A 23,362-nucleotide genomic window follows, 5' to 3' on the forward strand; every position below is an offset into this window, starting at 1 on the left:
CTCCATACTTAACTAGTAAATATGTTAACTAGATGAGCACTTATTTACATTTAAAAACAAAACCTCCAAAAAAAGGTGTAAAGTTTATTAACATCTAAAAAGAATGGACCAGCAAAGAGCTACTGAATATGGGATAGTTACTTATTTACAATTTTACTGTAGGAGATACGTCTTAATCACCATTTCAAATAATCAAAGAGTATAACTCTCTTCTAGAAACAGCAGTATTTCACTCTCCAGGTAGAAGACTACTGAAAACATCAAATAACCGCCCCAATTAGAAACAGATAAATGAATACCTTAAAAAAATATAAAAAGGGTAGCTGCTACTTGAACATGAATTTTCACAAAATTATTCTTGTGCCTAATTCAGACAATTGCTTAGAAAAGGTAGCCTAGAAAGAAAAAAGCAATACATGAATATTTCTTCACTTAAGTACATGCTCTCAAGCGAGTTGAAGAAAAGTGGAATTAGGGTTTCCAGAGCTTTAGAAGTCCGTCTTCACTGTAGGTTGCAATCAGATTCTGATGAGGGTGATGTGCAATACCAATCACATCCTTCTCGTGAACCTGGGAAAAGTAAAGCACTGATTTAGGGGATATAGGTCTATAAAAAAGTGACTCTGAAGAGGCTTCCAGAGCTGAATGGAAAGGAGGAAGAGTAAAGCTTCACTTCTCACCAAAGCAATCAAACCTAAGGCAGCCTTGAGGATGGCTAAAACACACATACCAAAAACTCAAATGAGGTTATCACATTGCTGGTTCGCCAATTTTTGTACTGTTTTTCATAATGTGTGAATAATGCTTTGTCCCACGTCACTTTTGCATACAGCTGATCCTACTCCCAATCCCTATTTTGTTTTTTTTTTTAATTTTTTTTTTTTTTCAACGTTTATTCATCTTTGGGACAGAGAGAGACAGAGCATGAACGGGCGAGGGGCAGAGAGAGAGGGAGACACAGAATCGGAAACAGGCTCCAGGCTCTGAGCCATCAGCCCAGAGCCCGACGCGGGGCTCGAACTCACGGACCGTGAGATCGTGACCTGGTTGAAGTCGGACGCTTAACTGACTGCGCCACCCAGGCGCCCCCCTATTTTGTAAATTCTAGGCCAAGACAGTAGCTAAGACCAAATGATTCCTTCAACTCCATGAACTTGTATTTTCCAGGCCCCTCAGCTGGAGGACACTCTCCACCTCATATTATTTTGCTCACACCTGAGATCTGTACTGGAGGCCTCACAGGGCAAGTGTGCCAAGAATCATGTGACGCAAGAGATTATATTCTAATGTGGTATGTATATCATTTTTTGTATGTTCACTATACTACACTTCCAGGACCACAGAAAACTACAATTTCCCTGTCCCCCTTGCATTTGGGTTGTGGCCATGTGAGTGAATTCTAACCAAAAAAGAATGAGGAACAAAGTAATATAAGCTACTTCCAGATGGGAGTCTTAAAAACATCTGGCATAGCCCTCCAGCTAGTTTTTCTCCTCCTGAGACCTTGGAGTCCACATGTTCCAAATGACACAGCTAAACAATGGAGGAAAACTACCCAACTATCACATTGAAACAAGAAATAAACTCACATTGTGTTAAACTACTAAAATGTGAGGATTGTTTGTTACACCAACTGGCATTATTTACTCCTTATAGTGGCTTGTACAACACAGAGCTGCTAAATACACCATAAGTCAATTTGACAGGATAGCGTAAAAGTAATTTGCCTTTGAAAGGACATGGAGAGAACTAACTATACCTGTCACTGTCTGGTCCCCCTGGGGAAGATAGGACTACTATAACCAGCCCTTCCTTATTCTCTGCTTTATGTACACCCATCCTATCCACTTGCTGAGGGCTCACTGAAGGATGACTTCTGAGAGGAGGTAATTCCATACCATTACTTATGGGCCCTTTATTTTATTTAGTGATAGAATTTTTACATTTTTTATACCAAAGTTCACACTTACAGCAGTCTGGAAAAGGTTTACTTCAGAGTTCAGAAAGATACCAGTATTAATGAAATTTCTTTAGATCGCTTTAAGTCAGTAATACTCACTGTCAAAGTTCTCTCCAGTTTCCCAGTGACTGTGCTGAAACAATAGAGCACAAAGTCCTCCCCTACGCAGTAGATCCATTCACCACGGGGAGATAGGGCACAGCAAACAAAATCACCACCTTCTCTCTTACCAGAGCTGAAGCTTCTGACAATCTAGATCATACCATACCCCAAGACAAAAACAAAACATTTGGATTAGCAGCAGTTCTAAAGCAGCAGTTTTAACTGACATCCTTATACTGTTATTTTGCATTCTGGTTTTACGGTCATTGATAATTAGTTCACCAATACCACTCATTGTGTGCTAAATCCTCTGGCCTGGGAAACGGTCCATGGATAAACTATCTCAAGTTAATCATATGTCCCAAGTTACCAATCCCTGCTCTTTAGTCTATGGAGTCATTTTACCCTGAAGCAAATTCATTGCCACCCAATTTCTAAATCTATATCACGATTCTCAATGCTCTGTGGACTTACACTATGTCATTTCCTCTATCTAAAAGAATGAGGTGCTCTCCTCATGCAAGATGGAACTGTGTCTCCAAGACCTTGCTTGCTCTATTTTACACACATCACCATAAATCAAGCTGAGAAAAACCAATCTCAAAAGGTTAGAAGGTTGGGGCGCCTGGGTGGCTGAGTCAGTTAATTGTCTGACTTCGACTCAGGTTATGATCTCACAGTTCATGAGTTCCAGCCCCACGTCAGGCTCTGTGCTGACAGCTCAGAGCCTGGAGCCTGCTTCAGATTCTGTGTCGCCCTCTCTCTCTGCCCCTCCCCCGCTCACATTCTGTCACTCTCCCTCAGAAATAAACATTTAAAAAATTAGAAAAAAGAAAAGTTATAAGGTTACATACCATATGATTCCATTTTTATACCATTTTCAAAGTGACAAAATCATAATAATGGAAAGCAGATCAATAGTTACCAGGGCTAGGGTTATGGGGGGGAAGGTTTGACTGTAAATCCTCTGGCCTGGGAAACGGTCCATGGATAAACTATCTCAAGTTAATCATATGTCCCAAGTTACCAATCCTGCTCTTTAGTCTATGGAGTCATTTTACCCTGAAGCTTGTCACATACCTGTAAAGGTATATAGCATGTAGAAGTTCCTTTGGGGGTGGAGAAACAGTTCTGTATTCTGATTGTGGTGGTAGTTACATAAATCTACACATCTGACAAAATTTCATAGAGCTATTAACTTGTTACCTCAAAATGAATGCATTTAAAACTAGCGAAATCCGGGGCGCCTGGGTGGTGCAGTCGGTTAGGCGTCCGACTTCAGCCAGGTCACGATCTCGCGGTCCGTGAGTTCGAGCCCCGCGTCAGGCTCTGGGCTGATGGCTCAGAGCCTGGAGCCTGTTTCCGATTCTGTGTCTCCCTCTCTCTCTGCCCCTCCCCCGTTCATGCTCTGTCTCTCTCTATCCCAAAAAAATAAATAAACGTTGAAAAAAAAAAAAATTTAAAAAAAAAAAAAAAACTAGCGAAATCCAAGTAAGGTTTGTATTTCAGTTCATTATATTGTATCAATGTCAACTTCCTGGTTTTGATAATTGTACTATGATTATGAAAGATGTTATCACAGGGGAAAGGGTGGGTACACAGGCACTCTTCGTCCTATACAAACAGGAACCTAGGAAGTGGACAACTATAGCTATTATGCAGGGGCCCAGTAGATACTGCAGACCAGCCATCTCAACCATGGGCTCTTTGTGTTAGTTAGTTAAGTCAGTCAATTTATCTATTTATTTATTTAATCTTTTCACCAAACATGGGGCTTGAACTCATGACCCGGAGATCAAGAGCTGTATGCTCTTCTGACTGAGCCAGACAGGTGCCCCTCAACCATGGTTTCTAAACTACAAATATATCAGTGACAGGGACTAATGGAATGGAGAGCGAGTTGTAGACACCAGCCCCTGGTTCTTCTCCATGCTCAGCAAGATCCCCAAGGGCCCAAGTCAACATTTCAGTAGCACAACACATTCCTAGGGCCTGAGACCTCAATCTTGACACTCCTAATGTCGTTGGCACTGCAAAAGTGAGGTTCCTTGGGAAACATGCAGGTGCCCTGATTACAAATACTTATCATGAAGACACTGTTGCCCTTCTCCTATGAGAGTTCCACGTTAGATCATGTGGTAACTAGGAGATATCCCAAATTAGTAACCCACATACTGTATCTCCCTTAGTCAGACCAGCATTGTTATCTACAACAAAGGTTTGAATGGGCAGGTCCACTTACAAACACAGATTTTTTAAATTTTTTAATGTTTATTTATTTTGAGAGAGAGGGAGAGAGAGAGCACATGCACCAGTGGGGGAAGAGGCAGAGAGAGAGGGAGACACAGAATCCGAAGCAGGCTCCAGGCTCTGAGCTGTCAGCACACTGAGCCACCCAGGCACCCCAGATTTTTTTAATTTAATATTTTTTTAGTAATCTCTACACCCGATGTGTAGCTCAAACTCAAACCCAAAATTACGAGTCACATGCTCTTCTGACTGAGCCAGCCAGGCACCCCATGCATTTTTTTAAAAAAATAAATACAGTATAGTACTATAAATGTATTTTCCCTTATGATTTTCTTAACATTTTTTCCCTAAGCATATGTTATTGTAAGAATACAATACATTATAAGATTACAGTATATAATATTAAAACATGCAAAATATGTGTTAGTCAATTGTTATTGGTACAGCTTCCAGTCAACAGTAGGCTAGTAGTGAAGTTTTGGGGGGAGACAAAAGTAATATGCGGATTACTGTGCAGCGGGTCGGTGCTCTAACCCGTGTTGTTCACAGGTCGACTATATAAGGTTTTTGGAGTGATGAACCCATATTTGGTTACTGGAAGGGCCAGGACCAAGACTTAATGATTTGCAAATGACCCACAGGATCTGTGCAAGGGCACTTTCGGAGCACTCACCTGCCCCTGCATGTTCATGATGACCACTGTATTCGATCTGTTGCACACCACGAAGTGCTCTGGATTTTTAGGAAGCAGGATCACACTGTTGACAGTGATATCTGTCCCTGCAGTGCTGCCCAAAGATTTAAAGGTATTTGAACATTCTGTGGTCTTCATATTCCAGATCTATGACACAAAAATTCAAGGGATAAACATTTTTTGGGTATAAGAAAGTCTAAAGTTTTGGGGTTATAAAAATAAAAATTTGATTACTAAAATCAAATAAAACTGTCTCAAAAAAGCTTCTTGATTTTTAGTCCTATCAAATACCTAGCTTTGCCATATACATAGTAAGTAAGCTGTTACCATCTGTTTGCTGATTAATGGGTACCAACAAAAGTCACAAAGCTATTTAAAAAAACCTATCTTTTCTTACAAAATTCTCCTAATTGAACTACATATCTTTAAAATTAGCTATGTGTCAACCCTGCTACTATTAACCGGAAAGCTAGCCTCCTCTGGACATCAAATCAAATGTGGGCTTTTAGACTTAGATGCTTGGGACCCTATCCTGCGACTGTAATTTGACAGCTCTAGGGCTGTCTAGGACATAGGCATGTCCATTTTTAAACAGCTCCACAAATGATTCCAACGTACAGCTGGAACTGCTGAACAGAAGCCACAATGTTGACACACACACGAGGATCCACAAAGCGGAAGCCACTCTTGGCCACGCGTATTATCTCTCCCAGCCCAGCATCTCTTTTGGTAATAGTTCCCCACCCTAATGCTTTTTTTCACCTTGCCCTTCTGGGCTGTTATAAACTGAAGGGGTTAAATCAGACATCACAGTTATTGAAATCTGAGATGTGCTCAGAGAAGGAATGGACCAAATATTGCATGGCACTGTCTGGACACCACTCACTCAATGAGGTGTATGTATGTATGTGTATACATTTAAAGTCTCAAAGGCATGGACTATGTTGTGTTTCCTTTGTGCTTTCAACAGAGCTTAGCAAAAAATGGATGTTGAATACCTATCAACAGGAGGAAATTACTGCCCCATTAACTGCCACAGTGTTTATTTTCATAATAAACACAGTTATCATCTGCCCTAATCTCCTCTCTAAAGTCTGGCTGCCTAGAAGAAAAATGAACATTTCAGGGATCAAGAGTTCTAAGGCTTCCAGTGTTTTCTGTCCAAAAAGTCAGTGAGATGCTTACCCAACTCACTGAAGGACTACAGGAAAAGACCATAAAACAAAGCTAAATAGGCCACCTCCCACTGGCATTTTACAGACTGTAAGGCCCATATTCAAAGCATAAGGAGGGCAAATCCCATGACTAAAGTACTAAGAGCTCTGTATATTTCCCCATCCGTCCTGAGAAAGACTTCTCCAATCCTCAGGTTTCTGGTTCAATTCCCAAGCCAGAACAAGCAATTTCAGAGGGTGGTCTTTTAGGTATTTGTGTTAAAACGTTTCAGTCTTCTGCCAAACTACACACTTACATAAGGCAATTTAAAAGCAGGTCCAGAATGTAAATGGAGTGTCTCAAAGATCTCCAGCAATTTTCTATTTGGATTTCTCATCGTTTCTAGGAATTGAGGACTGCTATTAAAATAACTAAATCTCTTTTTTTTTTTTTTAACTTTTTTTTTTTTTTCCAACGTTTATTCATTTTGGGGACAGAGAGAGACAGAGCATGAACAGGGGAGGGGCAGAGAGAGAGGGAGACACAGAATCGGAAACAGGCTCCAGGCTCCGAGCCATCAGCCCAGAGCCCGACGCGGGGCTCGAACTCACGGACCGCGAGATCATGACCTGGCTGAAGTCGGACGCTTAACCGACTGCGCCACCCAGGCGCCCCTAACTAAATCTCTTAAGGTACTGAAGATGCATTACTTTCAGCTGAGCACTGAGGACAATAAGTATTTGAGAGAGGGCTTAGTTCCACTCTACACCTCTCCTGCCCTCTGTAAGTGCTGTCAGGAAGGCCCCTAAACGTGGGGGGCCAGGCTGGGGTAGGGAGGCTGTGCAACAAAAAAGAGATTTATTCATCTGGTCACTAAGCACTTTATAAACTTGACTATTGTGGGTGAACCATACCTTTAACAAGATAATTTAACCACTATACATGGGGGATGACTTACATCCAGGCCTCCGTACCCTTCCTCTTTTCCTACATATGATAAATGTTTTGATTATGTAGATTTGAAACTCCGGGTCCTTCAATAGGGATTCCCCAGAGAAAATTACTATTGTCTCAGACTCACCTCATTTATGGCTAAAACAGCTAGTAAAGAAGTTTACTCCATCACAGTCATCACCATTATCACCACTGAAAACTCTTCAAAGGACAAAAGCAGAAACCCCAAAATAAACCAGGAGCAAATACTTAACCTTTACAGTGCCATCAGAGGATGCACTAATAATATAATGTCCATCTTGTGTAAAAGTTGCTTCATTAACAAAGGAGGAATGGCCACGAAATTCCTTCAGGGTTTTCCCAGATTTTAAACCATGAATTCTATCACAAACAAAAGGATATGAAAAGAACAATTAATATTCTATACATTACAACTGGGACCGAATGTTGAATATACTTTCAAAGAATTATAAAAGCTCAACTTATAATATCATGGGGAGAAAGAGGATTATGCAATTACATATGCAATATAATTTTCATTATGTCACACAAAACCAAAACAAAAGCTAGGCACAGAGACTGCAAGAAAACATGCCAATAATACTATTGGCTTCTGTTCAGAGACAGATTTGGCTATATTTGTAATATGCCCTCTATGGTGATTCTGATGCAGGTGAGCCCAAAATCACACTTCAAGAAACACGAAACACCGCTATAATCCCTTTCTAATCTCTCTTCTGGGTAGACTCAAATGGAGAAAATAATAATGAGGTCTCACATATCCTCACACTCTTCATATAACACCATGCTGGTGAAAACATAAGGAATCACTAGTACCTCCCTCCAGCACTTCATCATAGCAAACTCAAGTAAGGGCAGTGCAGGGACTTTTACTTACCTAATTGTCTGGTCAAAAGAGGCACTAAGGATCTGGCTGCTATCCTTAGAAAAGCTTAGACAGGTGACACCTTTACTGTGTGCTCTTTCAAATCTCCTTAAACACTGTCCACTCTGAATCTTCCATACCTTTATTTAAAAAAAAAAGTAAAAACTTGTAAATAGAGTGACCTACTCTAGCCTGCAGAGTCAAGCAACATGCAATGCTCAATAATGTACTAAAAAAGCATTAAAAATGCATGCTAATAGTTGAATATGTCTGCTTCACAATGTGCAATAAGTGAATCCTCTGAAATTTAAGCCTCTTTCCTTGTAAATTATTAACAAAAATTTAGACTCAAAGTTCACTTAAGCAAAGACCATTTCTGTATTTTATCTAGCCCTGGGTGTCTCACCAGCAATTAAATACAAACTACGTCTAATCAAATACAGAACATCCCATTCCCTAAAAAAACCCAAAGTACAATACATCATATAAGGTGAGCCAGGGTGATACAGCAGAAAAGGTGTGATGAGCAGATCTGGACTGAAGTCCTAATCTATCGCTTACCAAATGTGTGACTTTAAACTGATTACTGAACCTCCCTAGGTAGAGTTTTTATTAGAATTAAACAAGAAAAAAGTAATTAGCATAAATTTCATGTTCAACAAACAATACCTATTATTAAGCTATCACATGTAAAACACTACCTCATTGCAGAGGTTTCAAAATGTCTATATGTGAAAGTTTCTGACACTAATAAATACCTTGATTTTTCCATCTTGGGCCCCAGTTGCTAACATTTCTGTATCTCTGCTAAAACACATGCAGAGGACAGCATCATCCATCATCATAAAGTTATCCTGGGCCTGGTACTTAAGATCCTAAAGGAAACAAAGATAAGCAGTTACCAAAATAACACAAAACCCCCAGTCATTCCAGATCTCTAAACTTACTAAAAGCAGAGTAATGGATTGTGCCTACTCTAAATTTCCAAAGCAAATACTAGTGCCATGCACACAGGTTTCTAATGAATTGACAGTGCTGGGAATAAATAATTTTACACAACCTAAAGTAATACTGTAAAAAAAATTCCAACATAATACCCTACATCTTTTTGCTTACTGATCTTTTTTCTATGCAAAATCCCCCTACAACTTCATAGTGTACATTTTTTTAAGTTTATTTATTTATTTTGAGAGAGACACAGAGCATGAGTGGGGGAAGGCGAAGAGAGGGAGGAAGAGAATCTCAAGCAGGCTCCACACTGTCCATACAGGTTGATGTGGGGCTTGAACTCATGAACTGTGAGATCATGACCCAAGCCAAAGTTGGATGCTTAAGCCATCCAAGTGCCCCCATATTGTACACTTTTAATATTGGGACACAATGTGAAAAAGTAAGGTCTTTTCCAAATTGCCAGCTACTTTTCCTAAAACCATGTATTGACTAAAATCTGCTTATTTGTGATGTTTCCTTTGTCATCCTTATTGTTCAAAATAAAGTAACTTTATTTTTTCCTAATTAAAAAGTTAAGACTGTGTCATGGTTTAAAAAAAAAAAAAAGAAGCAAACTATAAGGAAACATATCAAGTAGAAAGTGGAAATCACTCATGAATTCACTATCCATGGAGTGGAAGTTAGTACTCTATGGTAAAGATTACATTTTAAACCAGTAGATATAGTCAATAAATACCTATTTAGGAAAAAATAAGTTGAATCTACAGCAACTTCATCCCCCTAAACAAATTCCAGATGGATCAAAAATTAATATAAAATACAAAACATGAAAAGCACTATAAGTTGTAGAAGAAAAAGATGGATAAATGTGATGACACAAAAAAATTTCAAGTCTATAAAATGACGGGCAAAGTCAAAAGACAAAAAGTCACAATTGAAAAATATTTGCCATACATATTACAGAGACTGATTTCTTCCAACTATAAAGAGTTCCTAAAAATCAGTAAGAGTCCAAAAGAAAAATGGGCAAAGGATGTGAAGACTTCACAGAACAGGAAATACTCCTGGCTTCTCACATATAAAAAGATATTTAACTTCATTCATAGTAAGAGAACACACAATTAGGGGCGCCTGGGTGGCACAGTCGGTTAAGCGTCCGACTTCAGCCAGGTCACGATCTCGCGGTCCGTGTGTTCGAGCCCCGCGTCGGGCTCTGGGCTGATGGCTCAGAGTCTGGAGCCTGTTTCCGATTCTGTGTCTCCCTCTCTCTCTGCCCCTCCCCCGTTCATGCTCTGTCTCTCTCTGTCCCAAAAATAAATAAACGTTGAAAAAATAAAAATAAAAAAAAAAAAGAGAACACACAATTAGTACAATTACTTAGACACTACTTAATGTAGCTAAGGTATTGCTACATACCTTATATGTAAGGTATTGCTTACATATACCTAGAAATTTCAGGAAGGTTACATAAGAAACTGATAACCCTGGCTGGTCCAAGGAAGGGAACTGACCAGCTGAGGGACAAGGGTTGGAGCAAGACTCTTTACTGAGTAACTTTTCTATTTTATAAAATGTTGTATCAGATGTATATATTATCATTTAAAAAATAAATTTATACTATAAAAATAACAGAATTAAACAAAACTAGATAATTCTCCCACTAGAAAAGTTAATATATTTTAAATACTTCACCTTTCTGATTTTTCCAGTCGTAAAGTTCCAGACTTCAATGAATCCATCAACAGACCCAGTGACCAAATACTGACCATCTGGAGAAAATCGAGCACACTCCACATGTGATTTCTGACCAAACTGTTTCAAATGAAACAATGAAACAGATGTATTTTTATCTAGTGGACCTTAAAACAATTTTCATTTTAACCTTTTGCGAAATCCTGCCCTAGCACAAAGTCATGGCTGGCCTATGTTACAGAGTATCGGAGGAGCATTTCTGTATCTGGACACACAGAATGGATATATTTTCTCTGACCAGTTTTAGGTCTGGTTCTCAGTTGAATCTAGTTTTTTTAATGTGAAGTTGGTATTTCCAAAGCGATGTAAAAAACTATTTTAGCACAGGACTTAGAACAAATAATCCTATTAACTTAGTAAGTTTTTACCTGAAGCAGCTACTATTAGCATAACTTTCACACTCAATGAGATAATGTTGTACAAATATGGGAAAAAATCCATTTTCTTCAAAATAAATGTCTGTTTTCCTATACTACTTTGTAAACAAATTTTCCATCCTAGTTCTTTTCATGACCTTTATTTGATAATGTGCGGCTGACGAACTCTAAAACTAATTAAGGTGACAGAACATTTGCCTAGGTGATGTATCCTGAGCATTTACAGCAATGATGTTCCCAACAGACGAAAACTACAGAACATTAGATGACAACAAAGAAAAGCTCTATTATGAATTTCATTTTAAATGGCAACAAAGGAAAATGTATATGAAAGAAAATCTTAGCCCAGCAGCATAATTTTAATGGATTTCTTTTTGTCTCAAGGCTTCAGGCAGGTAAATATGGTACTGCTCAAAGATATCTTTACATATGATTCAGAATATATAATCCAGGAAAGATAAATTCAAAGCACTAGGCCAAAGTCCCAGATTTGAGGAACATGAAATATTTTAAAATCCATGAATTCAGTAAGAGCACAAACCAAGAGAAAATGTAATATAAAGGAGATGCGTGGGGCGCCTGGGTGGCGCAGTCGGTTAAGCGTCCGACTTCAGCCAGGTCACGATCTCGCGGTCCGGGAGTTCGAGCCCCGCGTCGGGCTCTGGGCTGATGGCTCAGAGCCTGGAGCCTGTTTCCGATTCTGTGTCTCCCTCTCTCTCTGCCCCTCCCCCGTTCATGCTCTGTCTCTCTCTGTCCCAAAAATAAATAAACGTTGAAAAAAAAAAAAAAATTTAAAATTAAAAAAAAAAAAAGGAGATGCGAAAGTAGCAAATATGCTTGTAATTCTGGGAACTGCAGCAACTACTTGATTGTGCCTTTTCCTAGAAAAGTCTCAAATTAAAAAATTTTAAAAAACAAGAACGAGCCCTGAGATGATAAAATTATTTTCCTCAAACGCCACACTTGCCTACTTTACAATCCATGCCTGGTACTTTGCCTGACACGTAGCAGGCAAACGCCAATGTTGAACAGGACAAATGCACAGAAAGTTCATTGTTAGTTCCAAGCTTAACCAAAGAGCTAACCATTCTTCTAAATGAAGGCTTCCTGGGAGGAAGTGCAGGGCAGATGATGGGCCAGCTGCCAAATTTATATCCACTTGGTTATACATCTGAGGTGTGTCACTGCCAGATCCCAGCAGGACCCCAGTGGTCACCAGCAGCAACCCTGAATGTTGTCAGAGCTGGAGAATGAGTTCTGCTCCCAAACCCAAACTCCTGGCACAGGGCTTGGCTGAGCAAACACATGGAGTCCCCAACAAATGATTACAAAAAGGCTGAGTATCTAAGATCCTACCTTAATGTGCCTGCTCAGTTGGGTAGGAAATTTTTCTTCTTCCACATCTTTGACAGCTGCTTTGCCTCGGAACAAATCTATTGTCATGCCAGGAGGAAGCAATCCCTGGTGCTGCTGCCACTTCAGTGCCTATGAGAAAAAAAAGTACAGCAATCTAACCTACAGATCTTTTAAGATCTAGTCCTGATTGCTCAAAGCCAAGCCTGAAAGGATCAGGTTAACATCCAGACCCAAATATCTTTGGCCATTCAAATATAACATAAGCTATGTGACTCTGCGTGTCCCAGGAAGACAGGCTGATCTCAGTGGGGAAGGGAATTTTGAGAGCCAACAGGTCCATATTTCCGTATCTATTTTCTTATAGGTTTGACTCTTCTGTTATAAACTTCTAAGCTTATTTATTTTGAGAGAGAGAGAGAGCAGGAGAAGGGCAGAAAGGGAGGGAGAGAGAGAGAGAGAGAGAGAGAGAGAGAGAGAGAGAGAGAGAGAGAGAGAATCCCAAGCAGGCTCCGTGCCATCCGCTAGGAGCCCAACATGGGGCTAGAACCATAAACCACAAGATCAGGACCTGAGCCAAAACCAAGAGTTGGATGCCTTAACCAATTGAGCCACCCAGGTGCCCCAACTCAACATAAACAAAATTTGGAAAACAAAAATCTCCCATAGTTCCAACATCCAAATACAGCCACCATTAGTTAGCATTTTATGTATACCTTCTAGTGTTTCCCACTTTACATGTGTTTAACATAATTATACTGTAATTATACCCTATATAAAATGTTATTTTCTTCTGTTTTCACCTATCAGATCATGCAATGACATACCTATCATTTATGGCTGCCAAATATACCCTTTCTGGTGAATGTTTAACAGTTTAATTAATATATTTTTTTTTTAATGTTTTTTTTTTTTTTTAACGTTTATTTATTTTTGAGACAGGGAGAGGCAAAGCATGAACAGGGGAGGGTCAGAGAGAGAGGGAGACACAGAATCGGAAGCAGGCTCCAGGTTCTGGGCCATCATCAGCCCAGAGCCCGACGCGGGGCTTGAACTCACAGACCGTGAGATCGTGACCTGAGCTGAAGTCGGACGCTCAACTGACTGAGCCACCCAGGCGCCCCAACAGTTTAATTAATATATTAATGGACAGTCAACTGCTACTAATTTTTCACACAGCTAAATAATACTGCCATAAGGGCGCCTGGGTGGCTCAGTCGGTTAAACATCTGACTTCAGCTCAGGTCATGATCTCACAGTCCATGAGTTGGAGCCCCACATTGGGCTTTGTGCTGACAGTGAGGAACCTGCTTGGGATTCTCTCTCTCACCTTCTCTCTGCCCCTCCCCAACGTGTTCTCTCTCTCTCTCTCTCTCAAAATAAATAAACTTAAAAAAAAATAATAATAATAATGCCACAACAACACTTTTGAACAATAAGGCCTTTTCTATTTGGGGGATAATACTCACTTAGAATAGATTCCTCGAAGAGGAATTATTGAATCAAAAAAAGAATATGAATGGTTAAGCCTCTTGCTACACACTGACAAACTGTTTTCCCAAAAAGTTGCAACTTCAACAATGTTTATGACTGAATATGGGAAGTGGGAAAATCATGGATTTTGGAGACAGTCCTAGGCTGTATCATTTGCTAACTCTCATTTTGACTCCCAAATTCCTCTTTGTGTTTACTGTTTACTCATGTTCTCTTCCCTCTTACCTGTTGTATTTATACTACTTTTCCTATCAATTTGTGAGCTTTTGATGTGATCCAGGTATTTGTTTACAGTTGCCAAAAAGAATGTTCTCCCAATCTAGTTTTGATTATAGCTTTAGAGATTTCTTTCTATCTTAAGTTAAACTCTTAAGTGATTAAATTTGTTTATCTTTCCCTTGGTGCCTACTCCCTAAATATAGGAAGTCCTTCCCTATCAAAAAGTTTGATACATTATTTTCTGGTTTTTCTATTTTCTTTTTCTTTTTTTCAATTTTTTAATGTTTATTTTATTTTTGAGAGAGAGACAGAGAGTGTGAGCAGGGGAGGGGCAGAGAGAGAGGGAGACACAGAATCTGAAGCAGGCTCCAGGCTCTGAGCTGTCAGCACAGAGCCCGATGCGGGGCTCAAACTCATGAACCGTGAGATCATGACCTGAGCTGAAGTCGGATACTTAACTGACTGAGCCACCCAGGCACCCCTGGTTTTTCTATTTTCTGACATAACTTTCAATTTATCTGAAATTATACTGTATAAAACAGGAGAAGAATCTGATCTGACCTTTTCCCCTCATTCAAAAGTGCCCCAGATTTATTGCAAAGAGGCTATTTATATCATTATTAATCACTTGCATCTTGTGCTATTTATAAACATCTCTTACTCTAGGTAGCTTTCAGTAACAACAATGCTAGTAATATTACTACTAAAAAAAAAAAAAAAAAAAAATCACCAGCAGCAGCTCCCATTTACTGATTGTAAAACAAGGTGCCAGGCAGGGGTACCTTTGTGGCTTAGTTCAGTTAAGTGTCCAACTTCAGCTCAGGTCATGATCTCACAGTTTGTGAGTTCAGGCACCGCATCGGGCTCTACACTGACGGTGTAGAGCCTGCTTGGGATTCTCTCTCTCTCTCTCTCTCTCTCTCTGCCCCTTCCATATGCACGCTCTCCCTCCCTCTTTCTTTTCAAAATAAACAAAGTTAAAGGGGTGCTTGGGTGGCTCAGTCGGTTAAGCATCCGATTTCGGCTCAGGTCATGATTTCACGGTCCATGAGTTCAAGCCCCGCATCGGGCTCTGTGCTGACAGCTCAGAGCCTGGAGCCTGTTTCAGATTCTGTGTCTCTCTCTCTCTCTGACCCTCCCCCATTCATGTTCTGTCTCTCTCGGTCTCAAAAATAAATAAACATTAAAAAAAAATGTTTTAAAAATAAAGTTAAAAAAAAAGTTTACAAGGTGCCAGACAATACAGGAAATGCTTTAAATGCATCATCTCATTTAATCCTTACTACAATACCATGATGAGTAAATGGAATCAGAAAAGTTAGAGAGGCATCTGGCCGGCTCAGTCAGTGGAACACACAATTCTTGATCTTGGGAGTTGTATGTTTGAGCCCCCCACGGTGGGTGCAGAGATCCCTTAAAAAAAAAAAAGTCCTGAAAAGTTAGGTAATGTGCCAAAAACCACATTAGCTGGTAAGTGAGAAAGCTCGGATTCTAACCAGAATAAACATTTGTTCCAATTTGCCTTTGACAGTGTCCCGGCACAATGATCAGTGACTATCCCAAATGGAATGATAAATTCTACGGTCACCCTAATTCTAACTAACGTTAGAGTTTATGCTCCAAAGTAATCTCTACTGCTTCTCCCAGAAAAGAGGAGGCTGGCATGATGGCATAGCTGTTGGTACAAGCAGCTCTACCGCTAGTCCCCAGTTCTTAGGATGTCCGACTTCTTTAGCTTGCACATACACTTTATATGAAGAAACAGTACCAGGATTTCAGGGTAATTTCAGTTCCACAGACTCTGAATTACCTGTCCCAGCAATGCCATGAGACGAGATGGAGGCACCACGCTGACCTCCCCAGCTAAGGCCTGGGCAATTGCTGCTCTTCTCTTTTCTTTGCTACTTCCATCTGGGTATGCCTGAAAAAGGAGAGGGAGTAGTATTATTTCTAAGAAGCGGCCACAGGATATGAGTGTGCTTATTTAAAAACAGTAATAACCAAGCAGAAACGCTAAAAAAAAAAAAAAAAAAAAAAGATAAGAACAACCTGGTTTAAGAAGGGATTAATTATATTAATTAGTTAAGATGACTTCCCAGTTCTCTCCACTTGCATTTCAAAAGTATGAGCTGGGAGAGAATTGAGGTCAGCCAATCCACACCATTATTTCCAAGAAGAGTCCAAGTAAACCACATCAAACCCAGCATTGTTTTTCCACTTTTTTGAAAAATCTGCAGAGCTGAGGATTCTTTTACTAATTCTTTGGTAATTTACGACTCCCAGCCCAGAAGTCCTTCACCACCTCTAAGCTGAATCCTGTGATGGTAATCTAAATTTCTTTCCTTTATCCTCATGGTTTCTGTGTGTTTACCCTAACTCCCCATTATCCAGTACCTATTAAATTTTTTTTCCCTCCTAGACTAGTATAAGGCTGAGTGAGAAACAATGAAACTATACATATAATAAAGTTTGGGAAAAAGAAAAGAATATGAGTCACCATGCTCTACAAGTAAGCATAACTGGCTAAGACAAAAGCACGAGCTTTCTAAGAACTAAAAGAGTTGAGAGAAAATTGCCCTTGTTGGGCCAAGGGACACAAACACATAGTGAATATACTAGCAGTCAGGCAGCACTTCAGAGTCAAATAAGTACTTGGGCTAATGTGGAAATTATATAGGAATAAATCTTCTGCTTCTTTACTTATCGACATAAAACCGTCTAAAATGGGGTGTGTAGGGGAGGGAAGACCTTCAAATACTCAGAAAACTGAACAAGATTATTCTCTTTAATACACGTAAATTTCAACCAACATATATAAACAGAAAAGTATCATTTTCAAAAACTGAATCAAAATCACAAACAGCATCCAATAAAATGATAGAAAACATTACATTGTTTCTAATGTTAAAAAGAATTTCTAGTCATACCTCACGAGGATCAAAATAAGACCTGGCCAAGAGGTTCTCCAAATGAATATACCGCTCTGGCTGTGTTTGTTTTAACATGATCATGGGATCAGTCTGTCTCAGGAGTGACCTTGCAGCCCCCAATTCACGCAACTCTATCAATTCCAGAACAACCTGAACAAAATTAAAAGAAAATGTCTGTTTTATTGCATTCTCTTAGTACTGTTTCTTTTTCAGTACAATTTCTGGTTCAGAAATGGCCTCCTAACATGATTTCCAGTATTAGGAAATGTTCCTTCCTCTTTCACTAGCATTTTCAGATGGACAACTGAAGCAATTATAAGTAGTAACTTCAGGGCACCTGGATTGCTCTGTTAAGCCTCTGACTTACAGTTCATGACTTCAAGTCCTGTGTCAGCTGTGCTGACAGCTCAGAGCCTAGAGCCTGCTTCAGATTCTGTCTCCCTCTCTCTCTGTCCCTCCCCCACTTCCACTCGATCTCTACAGAAAAATTTAACATACATACATACATACATAAATAGTAACTTCAATCTTTCAACTTCCATCCTTCATTTTTATCCACCCATTTCCACTCCTCTCAGGCTTCTTGTTCCGAATATAGAAGCTGAAGAAAGCTAAAGATAAGAATATATCCATGGGCTCCAGAGAAACCTTTCTCCAGTTAGCTAAATTTTCTTTGAGGAATTACTGAACTCATGTGGACTATAAATAAACACAAACCAACTATCCTATTTTTATTTCAAACAACACTATATTCTTATTTCCGGAAAGCCCATTCTGTTATCATACAAATGTATAATAACTAATTTGTATGATCTTTGTCCTGATTTTCTGGCACGGAGCTTCTAAAAACCTGGGAATTTCCCCAGTGATAGGAATATCTTCATTATTAATGAGCTCCTTGCATCACACCTGAGTTTGTGCTAAGACGACAGCTCATGGAAAGGGCTCGTTGCCCGAAAGACCAACCTGGTGATCAGAAGATTGAGGCTTTGAGCCAGCCCAACCTCCAAGGAATGCTGGGGAGCTAAAGGTTGAAAGAAATTTCTTTTTTTTTTTTTTTTCAACATTTATTTATTTTTGGGACAGAGAGAAACAGAGCATGAATGGGGGAGGGGCAGAGAGAGAGGGAGACACAGAATCGGAAACAGGCTCCAGGCTCTGAGCCATCAGCCCAGAGCCTGACGTGGGGCTCGAACTCCCGGACCGCGAGATCGTGACCTGGCTGAAGTCGGACGCTTAACCGACTGCGCCACCCAGGCGCCCCAAAAGAAATTTCAATAAAAACCCCAAAAGAGCTTCCTGGTTGGTGAATACATTAATAAACCAGGTGAGAGAAACACTCTGATTCCACAGGAAGAGAGCATTAGAAGGCATAGAGAGCATTCAGGACCCTTCTAGATCTCTTTTATGTGTCTTCATTTGGCTGGTTCTGATCTGTATCCTTGATAATAAAACTATAATCATAAATGTAGCACTTCCCTGAGTTCTGGGACTCATTCTAGTGAATTATTAATTCTGAAGGGGTCACAGGGACCCCCCCAGATATGCAGCCAGCTGGTCAAGAGTGTGGGTGGCCTGAGACCCCAAAAAAGTACAGCTTGTGTCTAAAGTAAGGGCAATCTTGCAGAGGACTGAGCCTTTAACTTGCAGGGTGTATGCTAACTCTGGGTGGTTAGTGCCAGAACTAAATTGTAATATACACTGGTTGGTGTCAAAACAGTTCACTTAATGATCACTTAAAAAATAAATTTAGGAACACCTGGGTGGTTCAGTTGGTTAAGCATGACTCTTGATCTCAGCTCAGGTCATGATCTCGTAGTTCCTGAGATTAAGCCCTGCATCCAGCTTTGCATGGACAGCATGGAGCCTGCTTGGGATTCTCTCTCTCCCTCTGCTCCTACCCCGCTCGCACATGCACACACATACATGAACAGTCTGTCTCTCTCTCAAAATAAATAAATAAACATAAAAAAAATAATTGTAATTTAGTATAATCTTGGCTTTTAAAAAAAAGAGGAAAAAAATACAAAGTAGCACTCAAGCCTTGACAGTGTAAGTTTTAAGGGCTGTTACAGTCCCACAGTGCTTCATAATGCTTCCCCGTGAGGGGGCCCACAAAAAACCAATTCAAGGGGATTGGCATCACCTCCCCTCTTACCTGTTCATAGAGGTCAATGAGGGTTTTGTCTGGCAATTTCAGAGATTGTATGGCCTGTAAAACAGTATCCCAATGGCCACTATTAATGTCAGCCACAAAACTCTCAATGCTGTCCACGGTATTCAGAGACACCGTAGTCTCTTCCTGTAACGTGGCTAACGCCCGATGTAAACTGTTCTCCTTCAGGTACTGCATGATAAGACGGATCACACTGGAAAAAGAAAGCAAGTCACCTAGCTCAGGAATCCTCACTCACCAAAGAGGCCACACAGTAAAGACCACCCCAGCTTATCTCTTCTATTCAACCATCCTCCTTTCACTAGTTACTTCCCACTTGTTTATCATGTAAATATAACTTTCCCCAAATCACAGAATCTAAGTTACAAGAGACCTTGAGGATCACCCAGTCCCACCTTCACCTCAGAAATCCAAGAACTAGGTTTTGGAAAGGGGAAATAATTTGTCCAGGGTCTCACAGTCAGCTAGAAAGGTACCAAGGTGATGCTTCCTTCCAAGACCCAAGATCTTTTTATTATGCCAAGTTTCTTATTAATTTGTATGATTATATTGTACACTTTTGTGAACTATTTAAACCCAGTCCAGTCACTGACACAACATACTCTAAATGCTTGTAGGATGATTTGGTCTACTTTTTTTTAATGACAACCAAAAAATATGAATTGGAGATTTTCTCACTAGGGATTTGAACACAAATGAGAAGAACTATATACTGTATGTAAAAGCAAAACAAAGTAAAACCTACCCACCACCTTTATTACCAAATTTTTAAGACATGTAAAAAAAAAAAAAAAACAAAAAAAAACAACATTGTGGATTCACTTTCACAAGTAAAAGAGGAGCCAGGCAATTTCCAAATATTGAGAGAATAAGCAACCACTTTCAACATGTGACAGAAAACTTAGAAGTTATTTATAGTTAAATATAGTTATTTATAGTTAAAACTTCTTGCTCTTGGACTTAATAATAAGGAATCTGGTGAAAGATCTGTTCATACAGACTATAAAACTTCACTGTACAATGCTGTGATACACTGTTTCCCTTCTTTCTTTAAAAGCACATGTGCCTCACACTGTATTTCTACTGGACAGTGAGAATACAGTAGGTCAGACTGTCCCAGCTGGAAGGGATTTCAGACTGGAATTTAGTCAATTCCCTCTATCAGGTAGAAATAATAAACATAAAACAATGACCAATGTTTATTATGTATTTTGTCCCAAGCATTTTAGACATTGATTCATTTACTCCTCAAAACAGGCCTATGAGGTAGGTATTACCATTATATCCATTTTATAGATGAGGATTTGACCAAGTAAAGAGATAAATGGAAAAATGAAGGTTCAATCTGACAGTGTGGCTCTTGAGCACATATCCCTGACAGGAAAGCAAACACTCTCTTCTTAAAAATTCCTCCAGAAGGAAACTGATTACTGCTACTTGTAGTAGTCTTTTCTCTCATGACCCCTTAAGAGATACTGAGGTTTATTAGATCGCTGCTATTCTAGTACCTACTATCCTCCTTAGCACACTTCCATTTGCACTCCCAAATAAGACATGCTCCCTGTAAAGATCTACTGTGTGACATACCTCAAATCAAATTTACTTTCTTCGGACACAATGTACAATTGACTCTTGGACAACATAGGGGTTAGGGGCACTGACCCCTGTATGGTCAAAAATCTGTGTTTAACTTTCAATTCCCCCAAAACTTAACTGTTAATAGCCTGCTGTTGACCAGCCTTATTGATTGAAAATGTTACAAAGAAAATCCTAAGGAAGAGAAAATACACTTACAGTACCGTACTATAAAAAATCCTCAGATAAGTAGACCTGTGCAGTTGAAACCCATGTTATTTAAGGGCCAACTGTAATACATAAAGACCTAAAACCTTTAGCAATAAGCTGGGATTTGAATCAGAGTTCTGTCAGTTACTGTGACCTTGAGCAAGTCAGTTAACATCTCTGTGCCTGTTTCCTCATCTGTTAATAAATATACCTACCCTGTAGGGCTAGTGAAAGGGTTGACTATTACTGTTTACAGTGCAACTAGCACAGAAAATACTGAATAGTAGCTATTATTGATAATAAAAACATGGTAGGGGCATCTGGCTGGCTCAGTCAGTAGAGTGTACGACTCTTGATCTCGGGGTTGTGGGTTCTAACCACACACTGGGTGTAGAGGTTACCTAAAACTAAAATCTTAATTAAAAGGGGTGGGGGGGCACCTGGGTGGCTCAAGCGGTTAAGGGTCTAACCGGCTCAGGTCACCATCTTGCGGTTCACAGGTTAGAGCCCCACATCCAGCTCTGTGCTGAAAACTCAGAGCCTGGATCCTGATTCGGATTCTGTTTCCTTCCCTCTCTGCCCCTGCCCCACTCACGCTCTTTCTCAAAAATAAACATTAAAAAAATTTTTTAATTAAAAAAATAATAACAATAAAACACGCAGCAACCCAAGGATGGGAGAATGGTCAGTGTATACTATTTATTTAGACCCCAAAGCAGGGAACCCTTTCCAACTCCTGCCCTGACTTAGTAGTTGTCTTAGTTACCAGCACTATCACTATTCTTTGCTTTATTCTTCTCCACAACACTTATTACTATCTGTTAAGTCTCATATTTTACTTATTGTTTTTGTCTGTTGTCTGCCTTCCCTATCACTATGTACATTCTTTAAAGGCAAGGATGTTTGTGTTTTGTCCAGTACTGTATTCCCAGGGTCTAGAATAGTACATAGTAGACTTCAGTATTTGTTGAATGAATAAACCTCCCTTCCTCCCGTGGCAGATCTTCAGAACAAGCCCTCTCCCTTTCTTAGGCTAAGGACACAAATGTTATGTCTGCTGGTTTAATTAGTAAGTGTCAGCAAGGGCAAAGTAGAAGGTGGAGTCCTGAAGAAGTTCACTGAAGACCTTCTTCAGTCACTCATTAGCCCCCTTCCCCTCCAAGTCGATCATTCTTCTGCCCCAATCTTCAGATTCTCTCTCTTGGTCGCTACAGAGAACTCACCGACTAACCAAAACTCAGCGCCAGATAGCGTCTGATAAAACAGTTAATAGCTCATTCATTCCAAAGGCAGTAATTGAGCCTCTACGGTGTGCTACGCTGTGGGACTAAAAGGGAAAGGAGCTCCTAGGCGCCTACACAGGTTAGTAGGGTGGCTAGAGAAACAGTGACAATACTGGGTAAGTGCTGGGCGGAGCAAAGCTGAGGGGACATGTAAGCACAGAGGAAACGAATCATACTGTTTAAGGAGGTGCGGGAGAGAAGGAAGGCTTAGAATCCAAGCTCCCTTGTGCAGGTAATTAGACTGGAGTCCAGAACGGATGGGCAATTTGATCAGTCACAGCGCGCGCCAAGAGTCGGCGAAGGCTAGAACTCAGATCTTCAAGACCTATCCTTCCTCCTAGCCCCGTGCAGTATCCCATGGGGCTTTAGGCTTCTCATCCGCCACTTTCTTGTGGGCCCGCCTCCGAGGTAGCCAGATCCAAGAAGCATCTTTGTGGGCCAGGAAATGTCCCTCCACTCCCTAGGCTCTCAGAAGCCTCTCCCTGAGCATCTTACACCCCACACCCTTCACCTCCCGGCCCCCGCCACTTCGCCAACTTCCGCCACCGCAGGACTCACTCCGAGGACTCGATTTCGATCGACATAGCGTTATCTTCACGGGCGCACAGGCCACTCCACTCTTAGGCCCAGTCGCGCAACACACCAACGACACCTCCGGCGGCCGCCTTACACCACTTCCGCTCGACGTCCGACGTCCGCTCCGGGGATGGCATGCGCGACAGAGGGGCGTGGAGTGCGTGAGGGGCGGAGCTTCAAGCGAATGTTAGGCGTGCGTGTCTGCGCGCTTGCTAAGAAAAGATTTATCCCCTCTCCTCCCTGGGGGAAAGCTACTTAGAAGCACCGGTTTGGAAGTTTTCTTTCTTTTGAGGGAAATTAGTTGACTAGGTTTCAAAATAGACTTTGCAATACCCGACTGGGAGGTGTTTTAGAATACAATCGAAACTAGCCAACATTTGCAGGAAGAGTTAATTGAGAAGAAATAAACAAAGATAGATTTAAAAGAATGATAAGACTTTGAAGCTAAAACAGTTTAATCAGTCT

At 40.4% G+C, this 23,362-nt stretch overlaps 1 protein-coding gene across 2 annotated transcripts; it reads right to left on the bottom strand.

The window, feature by feature from the left end:
- Positions 1-68: 68 nt before the first annotated feature.
- On the bottom strand, positions 69-23,008 carry SMU1 (SMU1 DNA replication regulator and spliceosomal factor). 2 transcript variants are annotated; one of them, XM_040481459.1, is made up of 12 exons: positions 22,880-23,008; positions 19,236-19,446; positions 17,075-17,227; positions 15,958-16,068; positions 12,438-12,566; positions 10,645-10,764; positions 8,760-8,876; positions 8,014-8,141; positions 7,370-7,496; positions 4,986-5,153; positions 2,060-2,212; positions 69-570 (listed from the first exon to the last, which is right to left on the bottom strand). In XM_040481459.1, exons 1-12 carry the CDS (start codon positions 22,903-22,905, stop codon positions 472-474), a joined length of 1,542 nt encoding a protein of 513 aa, XP_040337393.1. In that variant the 5' UTR covers positions 22,906-23,008; the 3' UTR covers positions 69-471. The 2 variants fall into 2 exon arrangements, with proteins under 2 accessions (XP_040337393.1, XP_040337394.1); XM_040481460.1 differs by lacking the exon at positions 22,880-23,008 and adding an exon at positions 22,498-22,714.
- Between the last annotated feature and the right edge of the window lie 354 nt (positions 23,009-23,362).

This window comes from Herpailurus yagouaroundi, unplaced genomic scaffold (assembly GCF_014898765.1).
Source record: "Herpailurus yagouaroundi ecotype Mexico unplaced genomic scaffold, PumYag 160, whole genome shotgun sequence".
NCBI lineage: Eukaryota > Metazoa > Chordata > Mammalia > Carnivora > Felidae > Herpailurus > Herpailurus yagouaroundi.

Coding starts and splice junctions, on each gene's coding strand:
- SMU1 (XM_040481459.1), bottom strand. CDS start 22,905: ATGTCGATCGAAATCGAGTCCTCGGA. Junction 12,567..15,957: donor TCATGGCATTGCTGGGACAG/GTAATTCAGAGT, acceptor TTTTTCTCATAG/GCACTGAAGTGGCAGCAGCA. Junction 8,142..8,759: donor CCCAAGATGGAAAAATCAAG/GTATTTATTAGT, acceptor TTTTAAATAAAG/GTATGGAAGATTCAGAGTGG.